This window comes from Trichomycterus rosablanca, chromosome 5 (genome assembly GCF_030014385.1).
Source record: "Trichomycterus rosablanca isolate fTriRos1 chromosome 5, fTriRos1.hap1, whole genome shotgun sequence".
Classification (NCBI taxonomy): Eukaryota; Metazoa; Chordata; class Actinopteri; order Siluriformes; family Trichomycteridae; genus Trichomycterus; species Trichomycterus rosablanca.
This window is the reverse complement of record NC_085992.1, coordinates 44918630-44944009: the sequence shown is the minus strand read 5'-3', so window position 1 is coordinate 44944009 and position 25380 is coordinate 44918630. Positions and strand designations below refer to the sequence as shown.

Below are 25380 nucleotides of genomic sequence, written 5' to 3'. Positions count from 1 at the left end.
ATAGAATGATGCCACTCTTGATCTATCAATGATATTGGTACTGATTTTGCAACATCAAACAAGCTTTTTTCTATGCACCAGCTGTGGAAGCACATCTGGCATCTGGTCAGTGGCAAAGGTCTATTACTGGTATGGAACCTCTTTTCTCAAAACGCCACCAGCTTGCTCCTTTTATTTAAGAGCAGGTAATTAAGCACAAAGATAATGGTGATGATCCTGCTCTAACATTACAACCGGTCTAATATGTGTGCGGCAGAATCCTAATAGATGGTGTCGAGGCAGGTAAAGGGGGTGTAGTAGAGACGAAATTACAGAGAAGAGGGAGGTGTGTCTCCTGAGACGCCAAATCGGTGAGCTTCTCTGTCCTACAAAGCACAATTCACATGGAACAAGGTGTCTTTTGTGTGCACTTCAGAGTTTAAATGCCACAAAAAGCAGCTCAAAATGCCAACACTAAGCCAACACAGAGCCAACACTGAAAACATTCTGTAGCAAACAGACCTAAAAGCAAAAAACACATGGTCTATCAAATCTGATTTGATCACTGTCATTTTATTTTGTGGCATGGATGCTTTTTACAGTGGACATTGTTTTAAAGCAACTGTACAGATTGTAGGACCAAAACCTTGGCTCCCAGTAAAATACTGTGTACAATTTAAGGTTATTTTATTCGTATTTAAGGTGCTCCACGGTAAAGCCCCATCCTATAGATCTAATATTATCTGCCCCATTCTACCTCCAGAATTTTAGGATCCTCTGACCAGTTGCTTTTAGCTGTCCCACGCACTCAGACGAGGTCCAAAGGTGGTCAGGCTTTCTCTGTGGCTGCCCCGAAACTATGGAACAGCTCGTCACTTTTTATTAAGGGCGTCCCCAGTTGTTTGTTTTAAATCCAACTTATTTTCACAGGCTGTTGGGTTTTAGCATGGCTTTTTCTGTGCCAACTGTTTTATTTACATAGATTTTTATTTTGCTATGTTTTTACTGTATTTTATGTCACTGATTTGTTTTATTATTGATCTGATTTTATTGTACGGCGCCTTGGATAACACTTGAGGTCTTTGAAGACGCTTTATAAATAAACCTGATTTGACTTGACTTCATGAGCAGCTGAGGGTAACAGTGGCAGGGAAATACTCCTTAAATATTACAAGGGAGAAACCTTGAAAGGAATCAGAATCAAAAGGGACCTCCATCCTGCCAGGTGGCATATATATGATATCTTCAAATATATGATATAAAGTATAGCATGACACTCCAGGACTGCCAGTTATTACAGCATACCTAAATTAGAGACCTAGAAGCTAATACAGCAGTGAGAGCTCTCTTGGGACTTCAAGAGAGCTCCCCCCCCCCAACATCCCAGATCACCACAATATCTATGACCATGAACTCTCAAACTCTGTGCTTTTGACTGAAGTTGTAGTGGACTGTCCCAGTCCTAGAGGGTTAACACATCACATAAAACCTATTGTTGGTGATAATTGACTATAGTTTGGGTCCTCTCTCTGTCTCTTTAACCCAGCAATAATGTATATAGACAGTGTACATTTTTAAACCTCTACTCAATCTAAATGTAATGCCTGCAACATGTTCCAACATGTTCCGAAAAAAAGTTTCAGCAAGAGCATGTTAACCTACATAATCTTTACTTTTAACAACGCTTGATAAGAGAGTAAATGTAGCTTATACACTTTTACCATCACAACATACCATGTCATTCTCATGCTAGTGCCATTGCTAAACATGCTTCATCATGTATAATATCTGGTCGGTGTGGCTTTTATAGGGCTCTCCTTTCATTGGCTAATGAGGTATAGGAGGGTAACAAAGTGTACAGAGTAATAGGTGGACTACGGTCAGTAATTGTATACCCACAAAGTGCACGTACAAGATAGGTGAACTTACCACATCACCACATAACTGAATATTAGACAGTAGTTGTTATAATTGGGACAGATGTAGTTAAAGATTGTTAGAGAATATTCAGATGTTTTGTTAAATTGAAAAAGTATTCTAGACTTTTATGAAATGTCATTATGTATTATAGTTCACTTCATATGAAGCTCCAGCACTTCATATAAACACATCTTCATACTTCATTCAATAAGAACAGTGTAACATAGTGAATATGCCAGTGATGTAGAACAGTAAGATGATCATAAACACTGTGAGCAGAACCAGTTCAGCATCAGAATGTAGATTTTGTACAGTCTATACCAAAAAGTTCATTACAAGCAGTGCAGTCGGTATATTAAAGCTTTTCCTGACAACATTAGTAATGTTATTACATGATGATAAGCAGAGTTTTAGGTTTTTACTGGATAATGATGCAAAATATCCACATCATTAAAAATAACAATAATATTAATGTCACGCACAGATCGACTTGTGCATCTGCTGTTTTTTTTTTTTTCTATTTTTATTTTTATTTTATTATTCTATTCTATTTAATTTTGTTTTCTCCCAATTTATTGTAGTCAATTTGTCTTCCGCTGCTGGGGGATTCTCGATTGCAGTCTAGGCGCCTCTCTATCTGCCAATCAGGGTCCTTACACAGTGTTTGAAGACCCCGCCCACATAGTCCGGTCATCCCACCCTAGCAGAAACGTGTCAGCTGCAGGCACTGCCAATTATGCCCGCTAGATGGCACCCAGCCAACCGGTGGCAACCTTGAGTTTCGAAACAAGGAGTTCAGAATCTTTGCGCTGGTGTGCTAGCGGAATATCCCGCTGCGCCACCTGGGCGCCTTTGCTGGTATTTTTAATGTGTAATAGTTTTGTTGTTCATTATTTAAATAATTGTAAAGTTGAAGTTATTCTGTTCGACTTTGAATGCCAGCACACTTTCTTTTGAAATAATCTGGCCCATGAGCACTGAGAATGAGCCTCAACTCAGCTGTGTAGAGATCTTCAGCTCTGCTCTCTGTCAAATCCAGCATTGACTGTTGGAAATGAACTTAAACGTCATTTAGAACCAACAGCATTATTCGTACAACGTCTTTGTCAGTTACCCGAGTAATCGTTGACACTGACATCCACACGGACTGTGAAATGAGTCGTTTCCCGTAACATATGCAATTTTAAGGTTTGTGTTTAGCGATTTAACATTTTTCATTCACGTAGCGTATGAAATATGAAGCGCAATGTAAAGTGGTCTTAGCAATCATACGGTAATTAAGTTAGTGTAACAGACTTCTGTGGTGTAGTGTGCTGACAATGTTTGATGTATGTGTTTACATATTGAGTGCATTTTGTCCCTTTGGGGATCCCATAGTCAAAGGAAAAGTCTGCTTCTCTACACTCCTGATCATCTCTCTGCTGCGATAGTTTGTGTACAGTTTATTTCTTTCTTTATAAACTCAGCAAACTCTAAAGACGCTCGGTTACACTAGCAATCGGTTAATCGGACAAAATGTTCAAGATGTCGAAGTGTAAAGCAGCTAAAAACACGACTCGTGGTAAACTAACAACCAATTATGAGGACAGAGGAGGATGTGTCAAACACGGACGAGAATTAAGGTAGGCTGTGCTGTGCTGGGGTATGAACATCACAGAACTAATAAAGAAGGCACAGCAGAGACTCTACTTTCTGAGGACACTCAGAAGAAATAACATCGATCAGAGACTGCTGGTGTCCTTCTATCGTTCAACCACAGAGAGCGTCCTCACTCACGGCCCCTGTGTGTGGTTCTCCAGTAGCACTGCAGCACACAAAAAAGAACTACAGAGGATCGTGAGGTCTGCAGAGAAAATCATCGGGTGCTCTCTACCCACCCTGGAGGACCTACACAGGTCACGTTGCCTTCAGAGAGCTCACAAAATTGTAATGGACAAGTCTCACCCCGGCCACCATCTGTTTGAGTTATTACCGTCAGGCAGACGGTATAGGACTATCAGGACAAGGACAAACCGGCTCAGAAATAGCTTTTATCCCACTGCAGTACGAACCTTGAATACCTCTATTTAAGGTGTTTTCAAACACATGGGACTGTGCAATTTCACTATACACAAGGGACAGTGCAATTTCAGGTTCTATCGTTTTACAAATAGGGCAATGTGCAATTTCCACCAGCTGACAGAAGTGCTATTTGTGTGTTATTGTTATTGTTGTTATTATAAATGACAACAGGTTTGTGTTCTATTGTATTGCTGTCTTTGTAAATTCTGTAAATTTTGGTAATTTTGTAAATTCTAGTTCTGTAAATGTTAGTAATTTTTGTAAATTCTAGTTTTTTAAATGTATTGTTTATTGTTCATAACACTAGAGTATTGCACCTTAATTTCGTTATACCTGGTATAATGACAATAAAGATATTCTGATTCTGATTCTATTGTAGCTTTTATTGATTCTTTAATTGTAATGAATGTAATTTAATGACTGCCGTGAAATGTGGAACTTTAATTTAGTAGGCCCCTACCAATAACATACATTCTGAAGTCAGTTAGAAAAGTGTATTCAGTGGTTTTGCCTGAGCCACTTTAAACACAGGTCTCCATGTTTATCCCAAAATAAAAATCAACCATCATCTGCCAGCACTTCTGTTTTCACAATACTGCAATACTGCCTCAACCCTTATTTATCATCTCTGCAGTAAACAGGTTATACAGAAGCTTCTGGAACTGAATGGTCTTGCTTACAGCTTTTTGCATTTGTATGTCCTCTTTGTGTTATTAAATGAATGGCTCTTTACACCCACTGAGCACGTTATGAGGTACACCTGTTTTGTACATACATTTAGAGATTATTTAATAAGCTGCACACCCTCTATACAGATTAATTTTGTGAATACACTGTTACTGACTGTAGCCCATCTGTACACTGTAGCTCTGTACACTTTGCCCACCCCTCAGACCCTATAGGAATGACCAGCTGACCAGCTCATGTTTGGGTGGTGGACCAGCGTTGACGGTGTGTGTTGTTCTGGTGTGAGTGTATCAAGTACAGCAGTGTTGTTGGAATTTTTAAATACTGTTTAAACTCACTGGCCTTTTTTAGGAACACACCCTGTTAGCACTCATTGTAGGTGTACTTTGTGTGGTAATCTACCCCTAGTGTTTGTTTATGTGATTACAGGATGCTGTTAGCTTTATATTATTGGGTGGAGCACTATTCTCCTCTCAGTATTGACATCCATGTTCCTGATACATTCATGCCAGTACAGCATTTATTTATTTATTTATTACGATTTTAACGTCATGTTTTACACTTTGGTTACATTCATGACAGACACATTACTCCTTACACAAGATTCATCAGTTCTTAAGGTTATATCGAACACAGTCATGGACAATTTTGCATCTCCAGTTAACCTCACTTGCATGTCTTTGGACTGTGGGAGGAAACCGTAGCTCCCGGAGGAGAACATGCAAACTCCACACAGAAAAGACCCGGACCTCCCCACCTTGGGATCGAATCCAGGACCTACTTGCTGTGAGGTGACAGTGCTACCCACTTGGCCACCGTGCCTCCCTGCCAGTACAACACACTCATCGGTGGTCATTACCACATTAATTTCATTGCAGTACTGAGAATGGTCCACCACCCAGATAACATCTGGTCAGTGATGGTCCTGTTGGAGTTCCTTTCTATCTGTAAACGGGGTACAGGGGGTGACAAAGTGTACAGAGCAACAGATGGGCTACAGTCAGTAATTGTATACCCGCAAATTTTATCTGTATGGTAGGTGTAGCTTATAAAATAATCAATGAATGTGCATTGAAACTGAAACAAAATACAGGACAAACTGGGTCACTGAAAACCAAGTGCCAGATTTACAAAATCATAAAACCCTTGTAATAAAAGTAATGACCCACCACCCACAAAACTGCTTAAACCATGTTAAGCAGTAATGACTGCAACTAAATACATAAATGTGACTGTTGCCAAATACACGTCACAACTTCACTTCTGGTTTTTTTTTTTTTCCCAGCCATTTAGATGTAAACTTGCTTTTGTATTTCCTGCTACAGTTAAGCCTCAGCTACAGTTTATGGACAGATGACCTTACATTCTCCCCACAAATTTTCTCCTCCCAAAGTAGATTTTATGGTTCATTTAAATTAAATTATTTTAAATTTATTTAACATTTTAGCAAGGACTAAGTCATAGTTCTAAATCTGGGTTCATGAATGCAGTTAAATTTAGCTTAATGTTGTTAATATAAAGTTTGTTAAAAATTGCCAACTCTGGGTGCCCAGGTGGCGCAGCGGGATATTCCGCTAGCACACCAACACTGAGTTTCTGAACTCCTCGGTTCGAAACTCGGTGTTGCCACCGGTCGGCTGGGCGCCATCTAGCAGGCATAATTGACAGTGCCTGCAGCAGATACTAATTGGCCACCGTATCTGCAGGGTGGGGGCCGGACTATGTGTGGGTGGGTCTTCATACGCTGTGTAAGGACCCTGATTGGCAGAAGAGACACCTGTGCAGAATGCAGGGGCGAGAAGAGGAGGGCTGTGCACGTGTCGGAAGAGGCGTGTACAGTGACGTGCTTTCCTCGGATGCAATCTTGCATCTATCAGCAGCGGAAGACAAAATTGAGTGTACTAAATTGGAAGGAAAATGCATGAAAAATTTTTTTTTTTGCCATTTCGCCACTCAGGTGGCGCAGCGGTAAAATATGCTAGCACACCAGAGCTGGGATTTGGAATACATCATATCGAAACTCAAATCTCAGCTCAGCTGGGCTGGGCGGCTGCATGAACAACGATTGGCTGTTGTTCATACAGGGTAGGGAGCCGGATAGGAACCTCATAACTGAGCGAATTACGACCTCTGCTGGCTGGTTGATGCCATCTGCACAGAGTAGAGGAATAATGCTGATCAGGGTATGGCTCTCCGTGCACAAAGCTGATCAGCATATGAACTCGCCTTGCACGGGTGAAAAGATGTAGTCGGCTACTGCACACGTGTTGGAGGGGGCGTGTGACAGTCTCGCTCTCCTCAATCGCGGCAGGGGTCAGCTCCAGTGGAGAGGAAGCATAACACAATTGGGTAAAAATTAGATGCGCAAAATATATTTAATTTATTAATGTAAATAAATTATAGGTGGGTTGTATTTGTACAAAGCTGTATTGTAAAGCAGAACAACTAACCACACACACGTTGGTGTTGCATGTTGCAGCGTGTATCCGCCTGTGCATCCGCCTGTGCAGCTGTAATCCAACTTAGTCTATATGTAGGAAGACATTACCTCACACATGCCAAAAAAACTGCTTCCTGGTGCTGCTATTTTGAGGCTGGTGAAGTAAGCCGGGTCATCGTAAACAATACGTTAGCTGCGTTTGTAAGGTTAGACCATGCCAACACTTTGCCCATTTGCCAGCTGCACATACCACCACTATACAGTGTATATAAAATTTAACACAGTGTTATCAGATTCTTATTCGCTTGCTTTCTGATTAGCTAAAGTCAACATGTTGTTTGAAATATGGCAGCCCCAGCATTTTATTTAGCTAATGGCAACCACAAGATATTAAATTTTGTCTAAATCTTTATCTCCGTACTAGTTAGTTTACTCTTACTGCCATGGCTTTTTGTCACTGCTGCCTCACTACTGGGCAGAAACTCCAGTTGATACCCGTTTTTTTTAAGTTTGTTGACTGGAAACACCTAGCCTAGTCATATTAACATCAACTTTAACCTGCACTTTCAAAAATGATGCATGACTTACCCTGTTCACACATGTTCACCCAAAATAGTTGCTGAATAAATGCCCCTATTAATACCCCACTGTCCCACTAATTAAAAGCAAGATATCTAAAGCCTTCACACTATTTGTAACTGGATACAGGGGTAGTTTTAGTGGTATTTTATAACATGAGATCATCCCGGAATGTATGCATTTTCTCCCATTTAGTGTAGCCAGATAGTCTTCCACTATTGGGGATCCCGACTGCATTCGAGGAGGGTATATTTGCCTGCTCCACGCCTCCGTGTACGCAAACCTTCAACCCCTTCATTTTCACTCGTGCCTCGGTGGATTTCCACATGAGGCTCATCCACTTCTGCACAGGCGCCTCGGTGTGCTAACCAGGGTCCTTGCACAGCATTTAAAGACCCTATTCACTTAGTCTGGTCTTTAACCACTCAGTAGACATGGTGGCCAATCTTGTCTGCTGCAGACACTGCCAATTGTGCCCACTAAATGGTGCCCAGCCGACCAATAGTAGAGCCGAGATTCGAACCAAATGGTGTCTTTAACACTGCTTGTCATTTGGATTGCTTTAGATATGTCTTGGATTATTCGTATACAGATCTGTCATACTACCTTTTTGAAAAACAGATTAAAATTTTTAGCATTATATCTGAAATATACAATAAGAATAAAAAGGTTAGTCAGAAATCAGGCATTTACTTTTATACAGCACTTTGTGTTAATGGCTTCTCCTTTTTCTTTTTATTATTATTTTTTAGAATTGGTAGGGACTAAAAATCTTTTATTGTGCACAAGGCATAATGTGTGGTAGATGATTTCCTGATGATAATTTAAAGCGTTTACTTTTCATACCCGAGCTCAGTACATTGAAGAGTGTTATTTGTAAGGTCAGATTTGTGTTTTGTTTTAAAAAGCAGAAAAGCTGATCTGAGATCTGTACTCTGAGTCCCTGTAGATGAATGGGTGTGCAATAATGTCAGATCAAGATTAAATGATCTACGTTATTGATTCAGCTGGCAAATAGATCAGGAAAAGCTGCAAGTACTTGAAGGATTTATTGAGACTTTTATTAAATTGGAGTGTCAATAATTGTGGTTGTTTTTATTGAAGTAAATCACTTTGTTAAATGGAGTGAGTTTCGGTTTTGTTTAAACATGCAATCCAATGGACTGTCCATTTGTTAGATCCATGTTTTTAAATGACAGGGCCCTATAAATCCACAAATTTGTAAACTTGAATAAAAGTTGTATAAACAATTAAAAGTTTATATAAATAAATACAGATATGCACTGAACTTGGGTGTTTGGGGAAATAATATCGCAAAAGTTTCAAATATCATGTTCTACCACTTTCTAAATTAAATTCCTGGTTGGCTTCTCTGTCTGTCCTAAAACCACTCACTCGTAAGCCAAATGTTGTTTATGAGCAAATTTCCTGTGTAATAATAAGTAGATAAGCAGCATCTCGTTATAAGTCCACTAGAGGCGAGAGCAACATGACACAAGGCTGATGGCATATGAACTCGACTCGTGCGGGTGAAAAAATGCAGTCGGCTACTGAACGTGTCGGAGGGGGCATGTGTCAGTTTCCTCTTCTCAATCAGGGCTGCACCAGTAGAGAGGAAGCATAACACAATTGGGTAAAAAAGGCATCCAGTGTAAAAACTGTGCCATGTCTGGTAAAACCATAATAATAAAAATTTTTGAATGCTGAAATCTTGTGTTCAGAGTAGTTTTGTTTGCTACCATTTCCAATTTGTACATTTGTTATATCAAGTGTATAGAAGCCTGAATCTTTGTTAATGTGGAGCTCAGTGATGTGTTTAATATAGAATAGTCATCATAAGTTTGCTATAAATGGTAAACATTGACTAATGAAAGAATTTAACGACATGTGCATCCCGTATTTAAACTCACTTCCCCCTTCGCTCTCATTTAGTCTCACATTGTTTCAACATCCTGTCATAATGCATTCAAATACAGTTGATGTACTGTTGGTTAAGACAGGCTGCTTAGAGGTCCCAGCTGTCAGAGCTAATGATACAGCGCGGTCGGATACCACTCATAACTCTCATACTAAAATACCCGTTCCCTCCTCCCATGCTCCCCCATGAGCTGCCGGAAATATTGTATCGTCCTTCGGGATTTTAAGAATAGAACACTATAGAGCATGTGGGACCTAATAGTCCAGCATTAACACAAAGAGTATTATATAATCTCCTCGAACCGCCTAATTGCTTTATTTCACGGAATATTAACCCCCCTCTGACTGAGGCTTAATAAAGTCTCATTTTGAAATATTCAAACGTTTGTGCAGGTACACTATATTGCCAAAAGTATTCACTCACCCATCCAAATAATTGAATGCTTTGGATAAATAAAATCATCCACCTGTTGCAGAAACACTCATGGTTTTTTTTTGTTGGTTTTTGCAGAACTTTCTCAAGCCCAGCGTAAGTTTGCCCAGTGCTTGGGGGATTTCCAGTTTGAGTACATCGGGGACGCCAAGACTGACGACGAAAAGTGTATTGGTGAGTGATGTTTAATACCTTTCTGATCCCCTGCATTTATGATTGCTGTCTGCTCTGATGTCATTGATGTTATTGTTAGATATGGTGATGTCATTAATGTCATTGATGGATGTGGTGATGTCACTGATGTCTCTGTTCGATGTGGTTATGTCATCGGGTTACATTTGTGTAAAATTTAGAAAATATTGTGTATAGAAAATCTAAGATCAGCTGTGAAATGTTCAAAACAGATTGTCGGGCCCCAACTACCATCCTACGGTCAAAGTCACTCACATCTTCCACATTCTAAAACGTTAACTAAAGCTCCTGATTCATGTCTGTGATTTTACACATCACACCACTGCTGGTAGATACACGACCGACCAGGTGTACATTTCATTTTAGTTTAGTTTTGTCTGCCACTTTATCCTGGTCAGAAAAACCTGGCCAGGGCACCAGTCTATCCATCACAGGGCATCGGCCATTCACTCATAGCCTTTTCACCATCTAGCAGATTCACGCATGTCGAAGGAGGCGTAATCTAGCCTGCATCCTTCCTGGCCAGGGAGGTTGTCGTGCAACCAGCAAAGGCCAAATTGCAGCAATGCAAAAAATGCACAACAAAGAACTAGTCATTAAAATAATCAAATGGTAGTTTTAAATCAGCATTTACGGTTCAGAACTAGTAATGGAAACGTTGCTGGTTCAAGCCACACCACTTCCACATTGCCACTGTTGGACCTTCAATCAAGGCCCTTAACTCTGTGTCTTAGACTGTATTATATCACAGGTGTAAATTGTCTTTGGTTATTGCTTTTTGACAATAATTTCCTAAATGATGTATGTGTTTATGTTTCAGATGAGTCCTTACAGGAGTTTTCCTCCTTCCTCAGAAATCTGGAAGATCAGAGAGAACTGATGGTAAGTGGGATTGGTTCATTAAACTGAAATCATCTTCCGTAGTACAGAGGGCATGATGAGGTGGTATTAAAAGGTCATAACTCCTTTTTTTAAATAAAATGCACTTGTATGTATGCGTGTCATTAAACACAGTAGCAGTATATAACAGCATACTTGTGTAATACAGTTTCAGTGAATGAATATATTAACTTTAAATATACACACGTCTTTTGATTTGTATCTGTAGGTGTTCTTGTGTGTACACTGATAAGGCATTACATTATGACCACCTTCCTAATATTGTGTTGGTCTGCCTTTTGCCACCAAAACAGCCCTGATCTGTCGAGGCATGGAGTCTGACACCTTTCTATCAGAACCAGCATTCACTTCTTCAGCAATTTGAGCTACAGTAGCTCGTCTGTTGGATCGGACCACACGGGCCAGCCTTCACTCCCCACGTGCATCAGTGAGCCTTGGCCGCCCATGACCCTGTCGCCGGTTTACCACTGTTCCTTCCTTTTCATAGATGCTGACCACTGCAGACCAGGAACACCCCACAAGAGCTGCAGTTTTGGAGATGCTCTGACCCAGTCATCTAGCCATTACAATTTGGCCCTGGTCAAACTCAAATCCTTACACTTGTCCATTTTTCCTGCTTCTAACATCAACTTTGAGGATAAAATGTTCACTTGCTGCCTAATATATCCCACCCACTAACAGGTGCCGTGATGAAGAGATAATCAGTGTTATTCACTTCACCTGTCAGTGGTCATAATGTTATGCCTATTTCCATGTGGTGTATAAAGGTGTTACATGACACATTTAGTGTAGAGGAACATCTGAGTCCTCATTGTCCTACAAGGCTCTTGCAGGTGCCTAGAGCAAAGCTTGCTGGGTTTAGTTAAGTGTGTGCCAGTGAGAATCTGGTCTTTGACTCACATGTGCAGGTTCACAGCTGGAGTTGCACACAGGAAGAGGAAGTGTTTTTGGGAGGTTAGTTTGCACCCTTGAGCTTGCAAGCTTGCAGGAGTGTGAGTTGGTGTTTTGTACAAGCACATTTACACTCCTTACATAACACATATTTACACGCATGTACACTATGTGGCCAAAAGTATGTGGACACCTGGCTGACTTGTTGGATCTCCTGTTTAAAAACCGTTGATATTAATATGAAGTTCTGTAAGATATTCAGAGGGTGTGTGTGCGTATTTGTGCCCGTTTGGTTAACAGCATTTTAAGGTTAAGGCTCTGATGTCTGTGTCTCAATTCATTCTAAAGGTAATAACTGGGCTGAGGACAGGGCTCTGTATCAGAGATGGGGATTTGAGTCTGCGACACACAGCGACTTCAGACTCGACTCTGACTCATTTTAAATGACTCTGACTCGACTCGTGACTTGCAAAAAATGACTCGTGAACATCAAGAGTCGCTATCATCAGCATGTGTTAACGTTAGTCACATGTGATAATCAATTATTTATATATATATATATATATATATATATATATATATATATATACAGGGGTTGGACAAAATAACTGAAACACCTGTCATTTTAGTGTGGGAGGTTTCATGGCTAAATTGGACCAGTCTGGTGGCCAATCTTCATTAATTGCACATTGCACCAGTAAGAGCAGAGTGTGAAGGTTCAATTAGCAGGGTAAGAGCACAGTTTTGCTCAAAATATTGCAATGCACACAACATTATGGGTGACATACCAGAGTTCAAAAGAGGACAAATTGTTGGTGCACGTCTTGCTGGCGCATCTGTGACCAAGACAGCGAGTCTTTGTGATGTATCAAGAGCCACGGTATCCAGGGTAATGTCAGCATACCACCAAGAAGGACAAACCACATCCAACAGGATTAACTGTGGACGCAAGAGGAAGCTGTCTGAAAGGGATGTTCGGGTGCTAACCCGGATTGTATCCAAAAAACATAAAACCACGGCTGCCCAAATCACGGCAGAATTAAATGTGCACCTCAACTCTCCTGTTTCCACCAGAACTGTCCGTCGGGAGCTCCACAGGGTCAATATACACGGCCGGGCTACTATAGCCAAACCTTTGGTCACTCGTGTCAATGCCAAACGTCGGTTTCAATGGTGCAAGGAGCGCAAATCTTGGGCTGTGGACAATGTGAAACATGTATTGTTCTCTGATGAGTCCACCTTTACTGTTTTCCCCACATCCGGGAGAGTTACGGTGTGGAGAAGCCCCAAAGAAGCGTACCACCCAGACTGTTGCATGCCCAGAGTGAAGCATGGGGGTGGATCAGTGATGGTTTGGGCTGCCATATCATGGCATTCCCTTGGCCCAATACTTGTGCTAGATGGGCGCGTCACTGCCAAGGACTACCGAACCATTCTGGAGGACCATGTGCATCCAATGGCGGTGCCGTGTATCAGGATGACAATGCACCAATACACACAGCAAGACTGGTGAAAGATTGGTTTGATGAACATGAAAGTGAAGTTGAACATCTCCCATGGCCTGCACAGTCACCAGATCTAAATATTATTGAGCCACTTTGGGGTGTTTTGGAGAAGCGAGTCAGGAAACGTTTTCCTCCACCAGCATCACGTAGTGACCTGGCCACTATCCTGCAAGAAGAATGGCTTAAAATCCCTCTGACCACTGTGCAGGACTTGTATATGTCATTTCCAAGACGAATTGACGCTGTATTGGCCGCAAAAGGAGGCCCTACACCATACTAATAAATTATTGTGGTCTAAAACCAGGTGTTTCAGTTATTTTGTCCAACCCCTGTATATATATATACAGTACCAGTCAAAAGTTTGGACACACCTTCTCATTCAATTGTTTTTCCTTGATTTTTTTTTAATTTTCTACATTGTAGATTAATACTGAAGACGTCCAAACTATGAAGGAACACACATGGAGTTATGTAGTAATCAAAAAAGTGTTAAACAAACCGGAATATGTTTTACATTTTAGATTCTTCAAAGTAGCCACATTTTGGTTTGATGACAGCTTTGCACTCTCTTGGCATTCTCTCAATCAGCTTCATGAGGTAGCCACCTGGAATGGTTTTCCAACAGTCTTGAATGAGTTCCCAGAGGTGCTGGGCACTTGTCGGCTGCTTTGCCTTCACTCTGGGGTCCAGCTCATCCCAAACCATCTCAATTGGGTTTAGGTCAGGTGATTGTGGAGGCCAGGTCATCTGACACAGCACTCCATCACTCTCTTTCTTGGTCCAATAGCCCTTACATAGCCTGGAGGTGTGTTTGGGGTCATTGTCCTGTTGAAAAACAAATGATGGTTGTTGTTTTTTATCTGAACTTACATATTATTTGTTTATTTCTACGCTACATTTCCAATATGTTTTGTGTATATTAATATTGACTCGTGACTTGACTCAGACTCTAGCCGAAAGACTTGTGACTCGACTCAGACTCTAGCCTTAAGACTCGTGACTTGACTCAGACTTATATTTTGTGAATTGTGACTCGACTCAGACTCTAGCCTTAAGACTCGTGACTTGACTCAGACTTATATTTTGTGAATTGTGACTTGACTCAGACTCTAGCCTAAAGACTTGTGACTTGACTCGGACTCTAGCCTAAAGACTCGTGACTTGACTCAGACTATTTTGTGACTCGTGACTTGACTCTGACTCTAGCCTAAAGACTCGTTACTCGACTCGGACTTGGTATTTTGTGACTTGTGAAAATCTCTGCTCTGTACAGGCCAGTGGAATTCGTCATGTTTAGTCGCAGTTATTGTTGCTAAAGGTAGTACTACCAGTTATTAAATTAATGTGGCGGGTAATTTTGTGGGTGATGTTTTTATGTGGTAAAAATGTGGTGTCTTTGGCTTGTGTAATATACCATATGGCCAAAAGTGTTATTGTATGGCTATGTACTGTAGGCTTGGAGGTGTTTTAGAATTGTGGGCTTTTCCAAAACTGTTGCCTCAAAGCATAGTCTGTAAAACATAGTTTGGTGTAGAGAAGCTCCATTACCCTGCACACAGTAGGGATGAAATGGCTAAAATTTTCCAGTTGTGTGCCTTGCCATCTTATCTATCACCAGTGCCTCGCCTCCAAATGCTGTTTTGCCAAAATGGGCACAAAATTCCCCAGACACATTCCAGACTTTTGTGGAAAGCCTTTCTAGAAGTGGAGTAAAGAAGGTATAGCCTTGGATTGGGATGTTCATCAAGTTCATGGTCACATACTTTTAGTCATATAGTGTACTGTGTTTTTGTGCAGTGATCTGAAATCACTGTGTGTTCCTAATGCAATGTTGTGAGTGTAGATGCTGGATCTGTGTTGTTAGAGGACTTGAGTGAACCAGCATGTTTGTTTTCAATAAACAGATCTGGGTTTGCATAGTGGAGTCCATGATAGCCCTGCCCAAACTCAAAACACACCAGCTGGAGTGTTTCAAAGACAAGTCTGAACCTCCACCCAGTCAAAGCACTGGTCAGGGGTGGTGATGTCATTCACTATGATGAAGCAACGGAGCCAACAGGATCAGACATGTTCACACACACACACACTCCCACAAATGCACACACAGAGAGATAGGGATAATAAGAGAGAGTGCAGGAGATGAGAGAGCACCAAATATATAAATGAATAAATAACACAACAAGAGAAAGAGAAAGGCGGAGAAGGACAAGCGAGAGTGAGCGAGATGTGAGAAAGCAAAAATGTGTGATTAAGAGAGTAAAATTGAGAAAAATAAGAGAGAGAGAAAATGTGAGAGTGCAAGTGAGATGTAAGAAATGTATGAAAGTATAACAGAGAGAAAGTGTGAGGAAAAGTGAGAGAAAATATAAGAAAGCGAGAGAGTGAAAAGTGTGAGTTGGACAAAAAGAGAGAGAAAGTGTGAGAGTGAACGTGAGAGAGAAAATTAAAAAGTGAGAGAGAGTGAAAGTGAGGAAAAGAAAGATTAAGTGTGTGAGAGAAAATGAAAGAAAGCGAGAGAGTGAAAGTGTGAGAGGGACAACTAGAGAAAGTGTGAGAGTGAAAGAAAGAGGAAATGAAAGAAAGCGAGAGAGTGAAATTATGAGTGGGACCAACAGAGAGAAAGTGCGAGTGTAAGAGAGAGAAAATGAAAGAAAGTGAGAGTAAGAGAGATAGAGAAAGTGATAAAAAGAAAGATAGTGTGAGAGAGAAAATGAAAGAAAGCGAGAAAGTGAAAGTGTGAGTGGGACAAAGAGAGTGAAAGTGTTTTTTTTTTTATATTTAAATATACTATATGTATGCTTTGACAATACAAATATGTAAATTTGTCATGTCAATAAAGCAAATTGAATTGAGTGGGACAACCAGTGTGAAAGTGTGTTTGGGACAAAGAGTGTGAAAGTGTGAGTGGGACAAAGAGAGAGAAAGTGTGAGTAGGACAAAGAGAGAGAAAGTGTGAGTAGGACAAAGAGAAAGTGTGAGTGGGACAAAGAGAGAGAAAGTGTGAGTAGGACAAAGAGAGAGAAAGTGTGAGTAGGACAAAGAGAGAGAAAGTGTGAGTGGGACAAAGAGAGAGAAAGTGTGAGTGGGACAAAGAGAGAGAAAGTGTGAGTAGGACAAAGAGAGAGAAAGTGTGAGTGGGACAAAGAGAGAGAAAGTGTGAGTGGGACAAAGAGAGAGAAAGTGAGTGGGATAAAGAGAGAGAAAGTGAGTGGGACAAAGAGAGAGAAAGTGTGAGAGTAAAAGTGAAACAGGGCGGCCAGCTGGCGCAGCGGGATATTCCGCTAGCACACCAGTGCCGAGATTCTGAACTCCTCTGTTCGAAAGTCGGCATTGCCACCGGTCGGCTGGACGCCATCTAGCGGGCATAATTGGCAGTGCCTGCAGCAGACTCTAATTGGCCACCGTGTCTGCTAGGGAGAGATGACCGGACTATGTGAGTGGGGTCTTCAAACACTGTGCAAGGACCCTGATTAGCAGATAGAGGTGCTTGTGCAGAGTGCATGGGTGAAAAGAAGGGGTCCGCTAGGACTGCACGGGTTGGAAGAGGGTGGACAGCAAGTGAGTGGGACGAACAGAGAAAGTGTGTGAGAGAAAGTGATAAAAAAAAAGTGAGAGAGAAAATGAGAGAAAGTGAAAAAGAATGAGAGAAAGAGAGTGAAAGTGATCAGCAGGGGTAGTTTTTAGTATGAAATTGTTTAGATGCAGCGGTTTAAATATGAACACATGGTGTACAGTAGACCCTTGACTTACGATATTAATTGGTTCTGAAGGATTGTTCTTAAGTTAAAATGTTCGTTAGTTAAACCTATTTTCCCCATAAGAAATAATGTAAATAGAATTAATCCGTGCCAGACCTCCCAAACCCCCTTACCTAACCTTTCTAATGTCTTAAATGGTCTTTTTTGTTATAAATACAAGTATATTTTTTCCCTTAAATCTTAAATTATAGGATAGACATTCCTGTAATAAACAATAATAAACAACAATACAAAGTAGTACTGTACTTTACATAAAACACACATCACATTTCAGTACAGTACGTGTGCTGTACCAAACACCATAATAAATGTCCTTCTTTTTTTATAAAATTATTTACCAGAAACAACGATAACGCTCATATTTCTCTTTATTTCAATAGTGAATATATACTATATATACAGTATGTATGCTTTGACAATACAAATATGTGCATTTGTCATGTCAATAAAGCGAATTGAATTGAATTAGTGTTGTATTGTAAGTGTTGTAGGTGTAATAGCACGAAAGAAAGAATACTTTACTCAGCGACTTCCTTCTTCTCTCTCACTCACTGTCCCCTCTGTCTGATACACAGTGACATCTACTAGCGGGAGTAATTATACAACAACAACAAACAGTGATTTTCTCACCACTGCACCTTCTCTGCATCTTCTCTGGGGACATTTTAATATTGAATTTTAAAAAATATAAAGAAAACACCGAAAAAACTCCGTCCGCTGTCCGAATGTTCGCTCACTGTATATATAGAGAGAGAGACGCTCGGAGTCAACTTGTGTGTGACGTCATGTGTTTCGCGAATTTCGGTTCGTACTCCGAAATTTGTTTGTACGTTAAATTGAAAAAGATCGTTCGTAACCCAAAATGTTCGTATGGTAAACCGTTCGTAACTCAAGGGTCTACTGTATTTAGCTAAAAGGATCTGCAATGCGCAAACCTAAATAACACGACCACACTGAGTTTCACTACTGTCAGTCCAGAACTGAAATCTTGAGTTACAGCAGCACAAGATTTAACTACTGAACAGTTTAAAAACTGTAAATCTGGCAACCAGCTAAAATTAGTGGAACCCATGGGATCTTCTGGAAGCTTCTGTTCTAGCCCATTCACCTTAAGCTTCAACCTGTCGTGTGTTTAGAGATGTTTTTCTGCACTACATTGTATAGATCTAATTTTGATCATCAGTGTTTAAGCCAAAACCTTTTAACAGGTGTTTAAAATCATTTACAGTCACTGACAGATGTTCAGTTGCCAACCGCTTCTTTTCACCTGCATGTGGTGGGTTCACACAAGGATCAGTATCGCGTTTGGAGAGTCACACACTGCACTCCATTATTCACCATCTCATCAGTAATGAGAAATCCCTCAGACTGTCCCACCCTCAGACACAGCCAATCATGTCTTGTGTAGGCAGAGACTGACATTATTAGGATCGGGGATATTGGGATATTTGTTTTCATGTTACTTTCTTGTATCTAATTCTGATCTTTTCTTCTACAGATGAAAAACATAACCGAGACGCTGATGAAACCTCTTGAGAAATTTCGTAAAGAGCAGCTGGGAGCAGCGAAGGTTAGTTCATCAGTTCCTTCTTTTTTACGTCAGCACTAAATGTGGAAATGTAGAGTTGAATTACCCTCCTGCGTCATCATTTTTGTATTAGTCTCACATCTATTTATACCGGTCGTGTTTCATTACGCCATGTTATTGGTCTGTTAGACAGAGAGAAAGAAGTATGAGAAGGAAACAGAGAAGTACTACACATCACTGGAGAAACTCCTGAACATGTCAGCAAAGAAGAAGGAACCGCAGTTACATGAGGTTTTATATCCATGTTCTTATGTTAATCACACACTAATAAGATGTGAAAAACTAAATATAAACTTGCACGTAAATGTTTTTAAATCATTGTTTATATTTTACTGAATTATTATTTGTAATGAGCCCACCTGCTGAGGAGATTAGCAGGAAGACATTATGCACAGAATCATGCCCATCTGCTGTGCCATTTATGGCCGGCAGTGGGAGCATGAAGGTGCTGATGAGTTCCTTTTACCTGATAGTCTTCTGTGCCTTGTTAAGCATTAATTCACTCCAGATGGGAGTGTTTCTTTATAACACGTTTTCTTTCTCTCAGATTTGCCTGCTTTTCTCTCAAATCGTGATGCTGGGCTTTATGATGTCCCGGCTCTCCCATGCTGTCACTGTTGGGCCCTTGAGCAAGGCAACTTCCAACAACAAGCTGGGATATGCAAAAAACACATTTCATTGTATTGTACACCTACAGTATATGTATATACACTATATTGCCAAAAGTATTCACTCACCCATCCAAATCATTGAATTTAGGTGTTCCAATCACTTCCATGTCCACAGGTGTATAAAACCAAGCACCTAGGCATGCAGACTGCTTCTACAAACATTTGTGAAAGAATGGGTCGCTCTCAGGAGCTCAGTGAATTCTAGCGTGGTACCGTGATAGGATGCCACCTGTGCAACAAGTCCAGTCGCAAAATTTCCTTGCTACTAAATATTCCACAGTCAACTGTCAGTGGTATTATAACAAAATGGAAGCGATTGGGAACGACAGCATCTCAGCCACGAAGTGGTAGGCCACGTAAAATGTCAGAGCGGGGTCAGTGGATGCCCAGGCGCATAGTGCGCATAGGTCACCAACTTTCTGTAGTCAATCGCTACAGACCTCCAAACTTCATGTGGTCTTCAGATTAGCTCAAGAACAGTGTGTAGAGAGCTTCATGGAATGGGTTTCCATGGCCGAGCAGCTGCATCCAAGACTTACATCACCAAGCGCATTGCAAAGCGTCGGATGCAGTGGTGTAAAGCAGCACAAATTCCCATGAACACACCTCCTAACCCTTGTGGAAAGCCTTTCCAGAAGAGTTGAAGCTGTTATAGCTGCAAAGGGCAGGCCGACATCATATTAAACCCTATGGATTAAGAATGGGAGTCACTCAGGTTCATATGCGTGTGAAGGCAGATGAGCGAATACTTTTGGCAATACAGTGTATGACAAATAAAGGCATTCTATTCTATGTCGGGCTTTATCCGTTACAGTTTTTCTCCAGTGCAGATTCCGGTACTCTTTATATGTTCCAGTGTTATACTTATCCACTGTTGCTGTGTATTTGGGCCCTTTAGCCTGTTTAGTAGATAGACCCTTGTTTGGATCTATGCTGTTCTCTGCTTGTTCTGAGTTTCTTTTCTTTTCTCTTTTTTCGAGAACTTGTTTGCCATAGGAGCTCGTAGCAGCTTGATGTATTGTGACAATCAGTTCACATTTCTGCTCTATTCCTTTTATATCCCCTTTCTCTGTTGCGGGCTGTGGATGTTTTGTGTCTTTCAGTTCTTGCAGGTGCGAGGCTACACCTGATAGCTCGGCATGGTTTTTATTATTATTATTAGGGCAGCACGGTGGCTAAGTGGGTAGCACTGTCACCTCACAGCAAGAAGATCCTGGGCTAAGTTCCCAGCTGGAGCGGTCCAGGTCCTTTCTGTGTGGAGTTTGCATGTTCTCCCCGTGTCTGTGTGGGTTTCCTCCGGGAGCTCTGGTTTCCTCCCACAGTCCAAAGACATGCAAGTGAGGTGAATAGGAGATACAAAATTGTCCATGACTGTGTTTGACATTAAAGACTTGAACTGATGAATCTTGTAACGAGTAACTACCTGTCCTGTCAGGAATGTAACCAAAGTGTGTAAAACATGACGTTAAAATCCTAATAAAAAATTCACTCACTTACTCACTTTCTTAACCACTTATCCAATTAGGGTCGCGGGAAGGGGGTGCTGGAGCCTATCCCAGCTTTTAAATGGGCGCAAGGCACACAGTAACACCCTGCATGGGGTGCCAGTCCATCGCAGGGCAATCCTAATAAATAAATTAATTATAATATATTATTATTATTATTCAATTTATTATTGTTGTTTTGTTATTATTATTATTATTATTATTATTATTATTACTCAAATTTTTATTATTATTTTATTCCTCTGCATGAAAGCGATTTATATTAAATACAATAAAACAGTTATATTTTATTTCTTTACAGGACAGTTTTCTTTATGGCAGCTTAGTGTTTCACTTAGAGGTAGTTGGGAGGTAGGAGCAAGAAAGTTGTTAATAATAATAATAATATTAATAATAATAATAATAAGGGCTTATGAGACTTTATCCTGTCCAGACATGCTTGGTGATATTAAAAATAACTTCATTAATTAAAGTGAAATAAGAGAGGATTGATTATTTATAGAAAGCACCTACAGCACAGAGTGAAAAGCCCTTCCTGATCAGTGTGTAAAACACCTTGGAACTCATGTCTTTGGGAAACGAATGTCCTTGTAGGACACGCCCGTGTTTTCGTGCCGTGTGTGTGTGTGTTGTAGACACTAAACACAGGAAGCAAATCAATGTTGTAGGTTAGGAGCAGTGGCTCATATGATGTTGGTATAAATGTGGGTGGTGATTTTTATCACACTGCTGTTTACGTTCAGATCTGAAGTTTTACAGTGTGTTAATATTCCATCTTAGAAATGCCTGTTACTGCCCGAAGCCAGGGGGCAACGAGCTGCTAGCTGGCACATTTCCAGACTTGTCCAGAAGTAATTTATGGTTGGTGTAAACTGTTTATACATTCCTGACCGGTTACAAGCTGCATTTCTATTCCACCAGCCTGCACTGGATAAAATGTTAATCATTTAGTATAAGTAATGCATGACCTGTTGACCTGTACAGTGTGTGTGGTTTGTTACTCACCCTTTTCATACTGATATTTCAACTTCAATATGCTAATTAGTGCTTTAACAAACCACAAGGTTGTTAATCAGTTTCCTAGAAGATTTTGTGCTAGATTTCTTTCTCACATTCATTTGCGACCTTTCGTTTGGATGTGCTTATTAGCTTAAAAAAAAAAAAAGACTCTACACAGCTATTTATTTTTTTAATACCCTTTTCATTTTGGTGATGGTGGTTTTGGTGCTGCCCTCTGTACTTCACATACACTATATTGCCAAAAGTATTCACTCGTCTGCCTTTACACACATATTAACTTGAGTGACATCCCATTCTTAATCCATAGGGTTTAATATGATGTCGGCCCACCCTGTGCAGCTATAACAGCTTCAACTCTTCTGGGAAGGCTTTCCACAAGGTTTAGGAGTGTGTTTATGTGAATTTTTGACCATTCTTTCAGAAGCGCATTTGTGAGGTCAGACACTGATGTTGGACGAGAAGGCCTGGCTCACAGTCTCCGCTCTAATTCATCCCAAAGGTGTTCTATCGAGTTGAGGTCAGGACTCTGTACAGGCCAGTCAAGTTCTTCCACACCAAACTCACTCATCCATATCTTTATGGACCTTGCTTTGTGCACTGGTGCGCAGTCATATTGGAACAGGAAGGGGCCATCCCCAAACTGTTCCCACAAAGTTGGGAGCATGAAATTGTCCAAAATCTTTTGGTATGCTTGAAGCATTAAGAGTTCCTTTCACTGGAACTAAGGGGCCGAGCCCAACTCCTGAAAGACAACCCCACACCATAATCCCCCCTCCACCAAACTTTACACTTGGCACAATGCAGTCAGACAAGTACCGTTCTCCTGGCAACCACCAAACCCAGACTCGTCCATCAGATTGCCAGAAGGAGAAGCGTGATTCGTCACTCCAGAGAACACATCTCCACTGCTCTAGAGTCCAGTGGTGGCGTGCTTTACACCACTGCGTCCGACGCTTTGCATTGTGCTTGGTGATGTAAGGCTTGGATGCAGCTGCCCGTCCATGAAAACCCATTCCATGAAGCTCTACACACTGTTTTTGAGCTAATCTGAAGGTCACATGAAGTTTGGAGGTCTGTAGTGATTGACTCTACAGAAAGTTGGCGACCTCTGCGCACTATGCGCCTCAGCATCCGCTGACCCCGCTCTGTCATTTTACGTGGCCTAACACTTGGCTGACGTATCTGAGTTGCTGTCATTCCCAATCACTTCCACTTTGTTATAATACCACTGACTGGTATATTTAGTATATTTAGTAAATTTTTTACGACTGGACTTGTTGCACAGGTGGCATCCTATCACGGTTCCACGCTGGAATTCACTGAGCTCCTGAGAGTGACCCATTCTTTCACTAATGTTTGTAGAAGCAGTCTGCATGCCTAGGTGCTTGGTTTTATACACCTGTGACTAGGGCTGGGCGATTTTCACGATTAATTCGGTTAATCAGAATGAACGTTTTCACCCGATGTTAGAATGTGACAATCGCGATTGTTTATATACTTTATATTTTTACTAAAATACCAACATGACACGAGGCAGAAACTGACCAGACGCTCGCGGAATATAAATCAGGGAAAGTTTAATATAAAAAGGCAAAAACAGTGTACAAAACCAGGTCAGAGTCCAAAACCAGAGGATAAACTAAAACAGTAAACGGAAGACAACAAGGGTTATACACGGTAATGGTACACAAACAGAAGAGTTTAATTAAGATTCACTGAATCGAACACCGCTGAACTGAATCAAAACTCCGGCGCCGATGAGCGCGATCAGGATTGGCTGACCGGGGACATGTGACAGTCCGTGGAAACATGGAAGTTGTAGTCTATATAGTTAGAAGCAGAACGGGCCCCCTCCATCCACCCCCCAATCACAAGAGGACAAAATCAAAGCTGAGCTGAGTGATTACTTCACCCCCCCTCCCCCAGTATAGATACTGATACAGACTCACTCAGTGGTGGAAACAGCACAGCACAGACTCGTGTTTCTTTTAAGAAACCTGTAAAGAACTTTTTTTTAGTCCTTTTCCTAATGTAAGGTTTTGCTGCACATTATTAAAAAAAAAAAAAAGAGTTGTTTGTGAGCTATTCTTATAAAGCATATAGATAATTCAGATTTCCATTTTGTTTTTAATTATTGTGATCGTTATTGTTATAAATTTTTAGATCCTTAAAAGGATAATTATAGGTGGTGGTGGTACTATTTTTGCACTTCTGCAGTCATTTTAATTTACAATGCAAAAAAAAGTAATCTGAGTCTTATTTCAATTGCATTATACAAGAACAAAAAAAATCGAAATCGTTATCGACAATCGAGATTTTTTGGAGGGGCAAAATCGCCCAGCCCTACCTGTGACCATGAAAATAATTGGAACACTCGAATTCAATGATTTGGATGGGTGAGTGAATACTTTTGGCAATATAGTGTATACTCTGTATGTTTAAGTAATTCAAGTCTGGAACAATTTAAGTAATTGTTGCAGAAATAACTGAAACCCCAAGACATAAGTCACACTATTACTATGCTAGCCCACCACTGCTGAGGTCCGGGTTCGAATCTCGGCAGCGTTATTGCCCTGCTGGGGGAAATGGCTGAAGCCCTGATGGATTGACTTCTTCTTTAGACCCAGAGTTTTCTGATGGAAATGGACTCACTGCAACCCTGACCAGTATGAAAATGAAAGGAAAATAAAATACAAAAAAAACTACAATGACATACATCTCCCTGACAAGTACACGTCACTTTTTGACTTCAACTAGATGTTTTATGGGTGTTTTGATTGTCATGACCATGATCATTATTTAATTATACAGAATCACCAAAATTATGTAGACACCTGATTATCAGCTTGTTGGATATTTCATTTCAAAACCATGTCTGCACATTTGTGAGGTCGGGCACTAAAGTTAGTCAAGAAGGCCTGACTTTACAATTGGCGTTCCAGTTCATCCCAAAGGTGTTTTAATTGCCGTTAGAAGCTCCTCAAAGTATGCAAAACTGGTCAAACAGTGTTTTATACTGTCATACCGGGACAGGCAAGGGTCTTCCCTAAACTGTTGCCACAAACCTGCTCAGGACAATTAGTCTGAGAACAATGGAAAAATGCTTCAGAATGCTGCTCAGACTCACACTTCATAGTTCTGACTCTCACCTCCTCTGTATTCTCTCTTTCAGGCAGACGTGATGGTGGAGACCATGAGGCAGCGCTTTCAGGAAGAGTCGCTGGAGTACGTGTGCAAACTGCAGGAAATCCAGGAGAGGAAAAAGTTTGAGTGTGTCGAACCTGTGAGTGCTCACCTTCACTTCAGTTCACCTAACATGATGATTATAAGTCTG

General features: G+C 40.8%; 1 protein-coding gene across 1 annotated transcript in view; it reads left to right on the top strand.

The window, feature by feature from the left end:
* Window positions 1–25380, top strand: part of arhgap10 (Rho GTPase activating protein 10) — a 135887-nt gene that overhangs the window by 51959 nt on the left and 58548 nt on the right. Inside the window, exons 2-6 of the mRNA XM_062996220.1 lie at window positions 10095–10190; window positions 11029–11090; window positions 18761–18832; window positions 18980–19081; window positions 25219–25329. Of these exons, the coding sequence (XP_062852290.1) occupies window positions 10095–10190; window positions 11029–11090; window positions 18761–18832; window positions 18980–19081; window positions 25219–25329 (443 nt within the window). The remainder of the gene's footprint in view (window positions 1–10094; window positions 10191–11028; window positions 11091–18760; window positions 18833–18979; window positions 19082–25218; window positions 25330–25380) is intronic.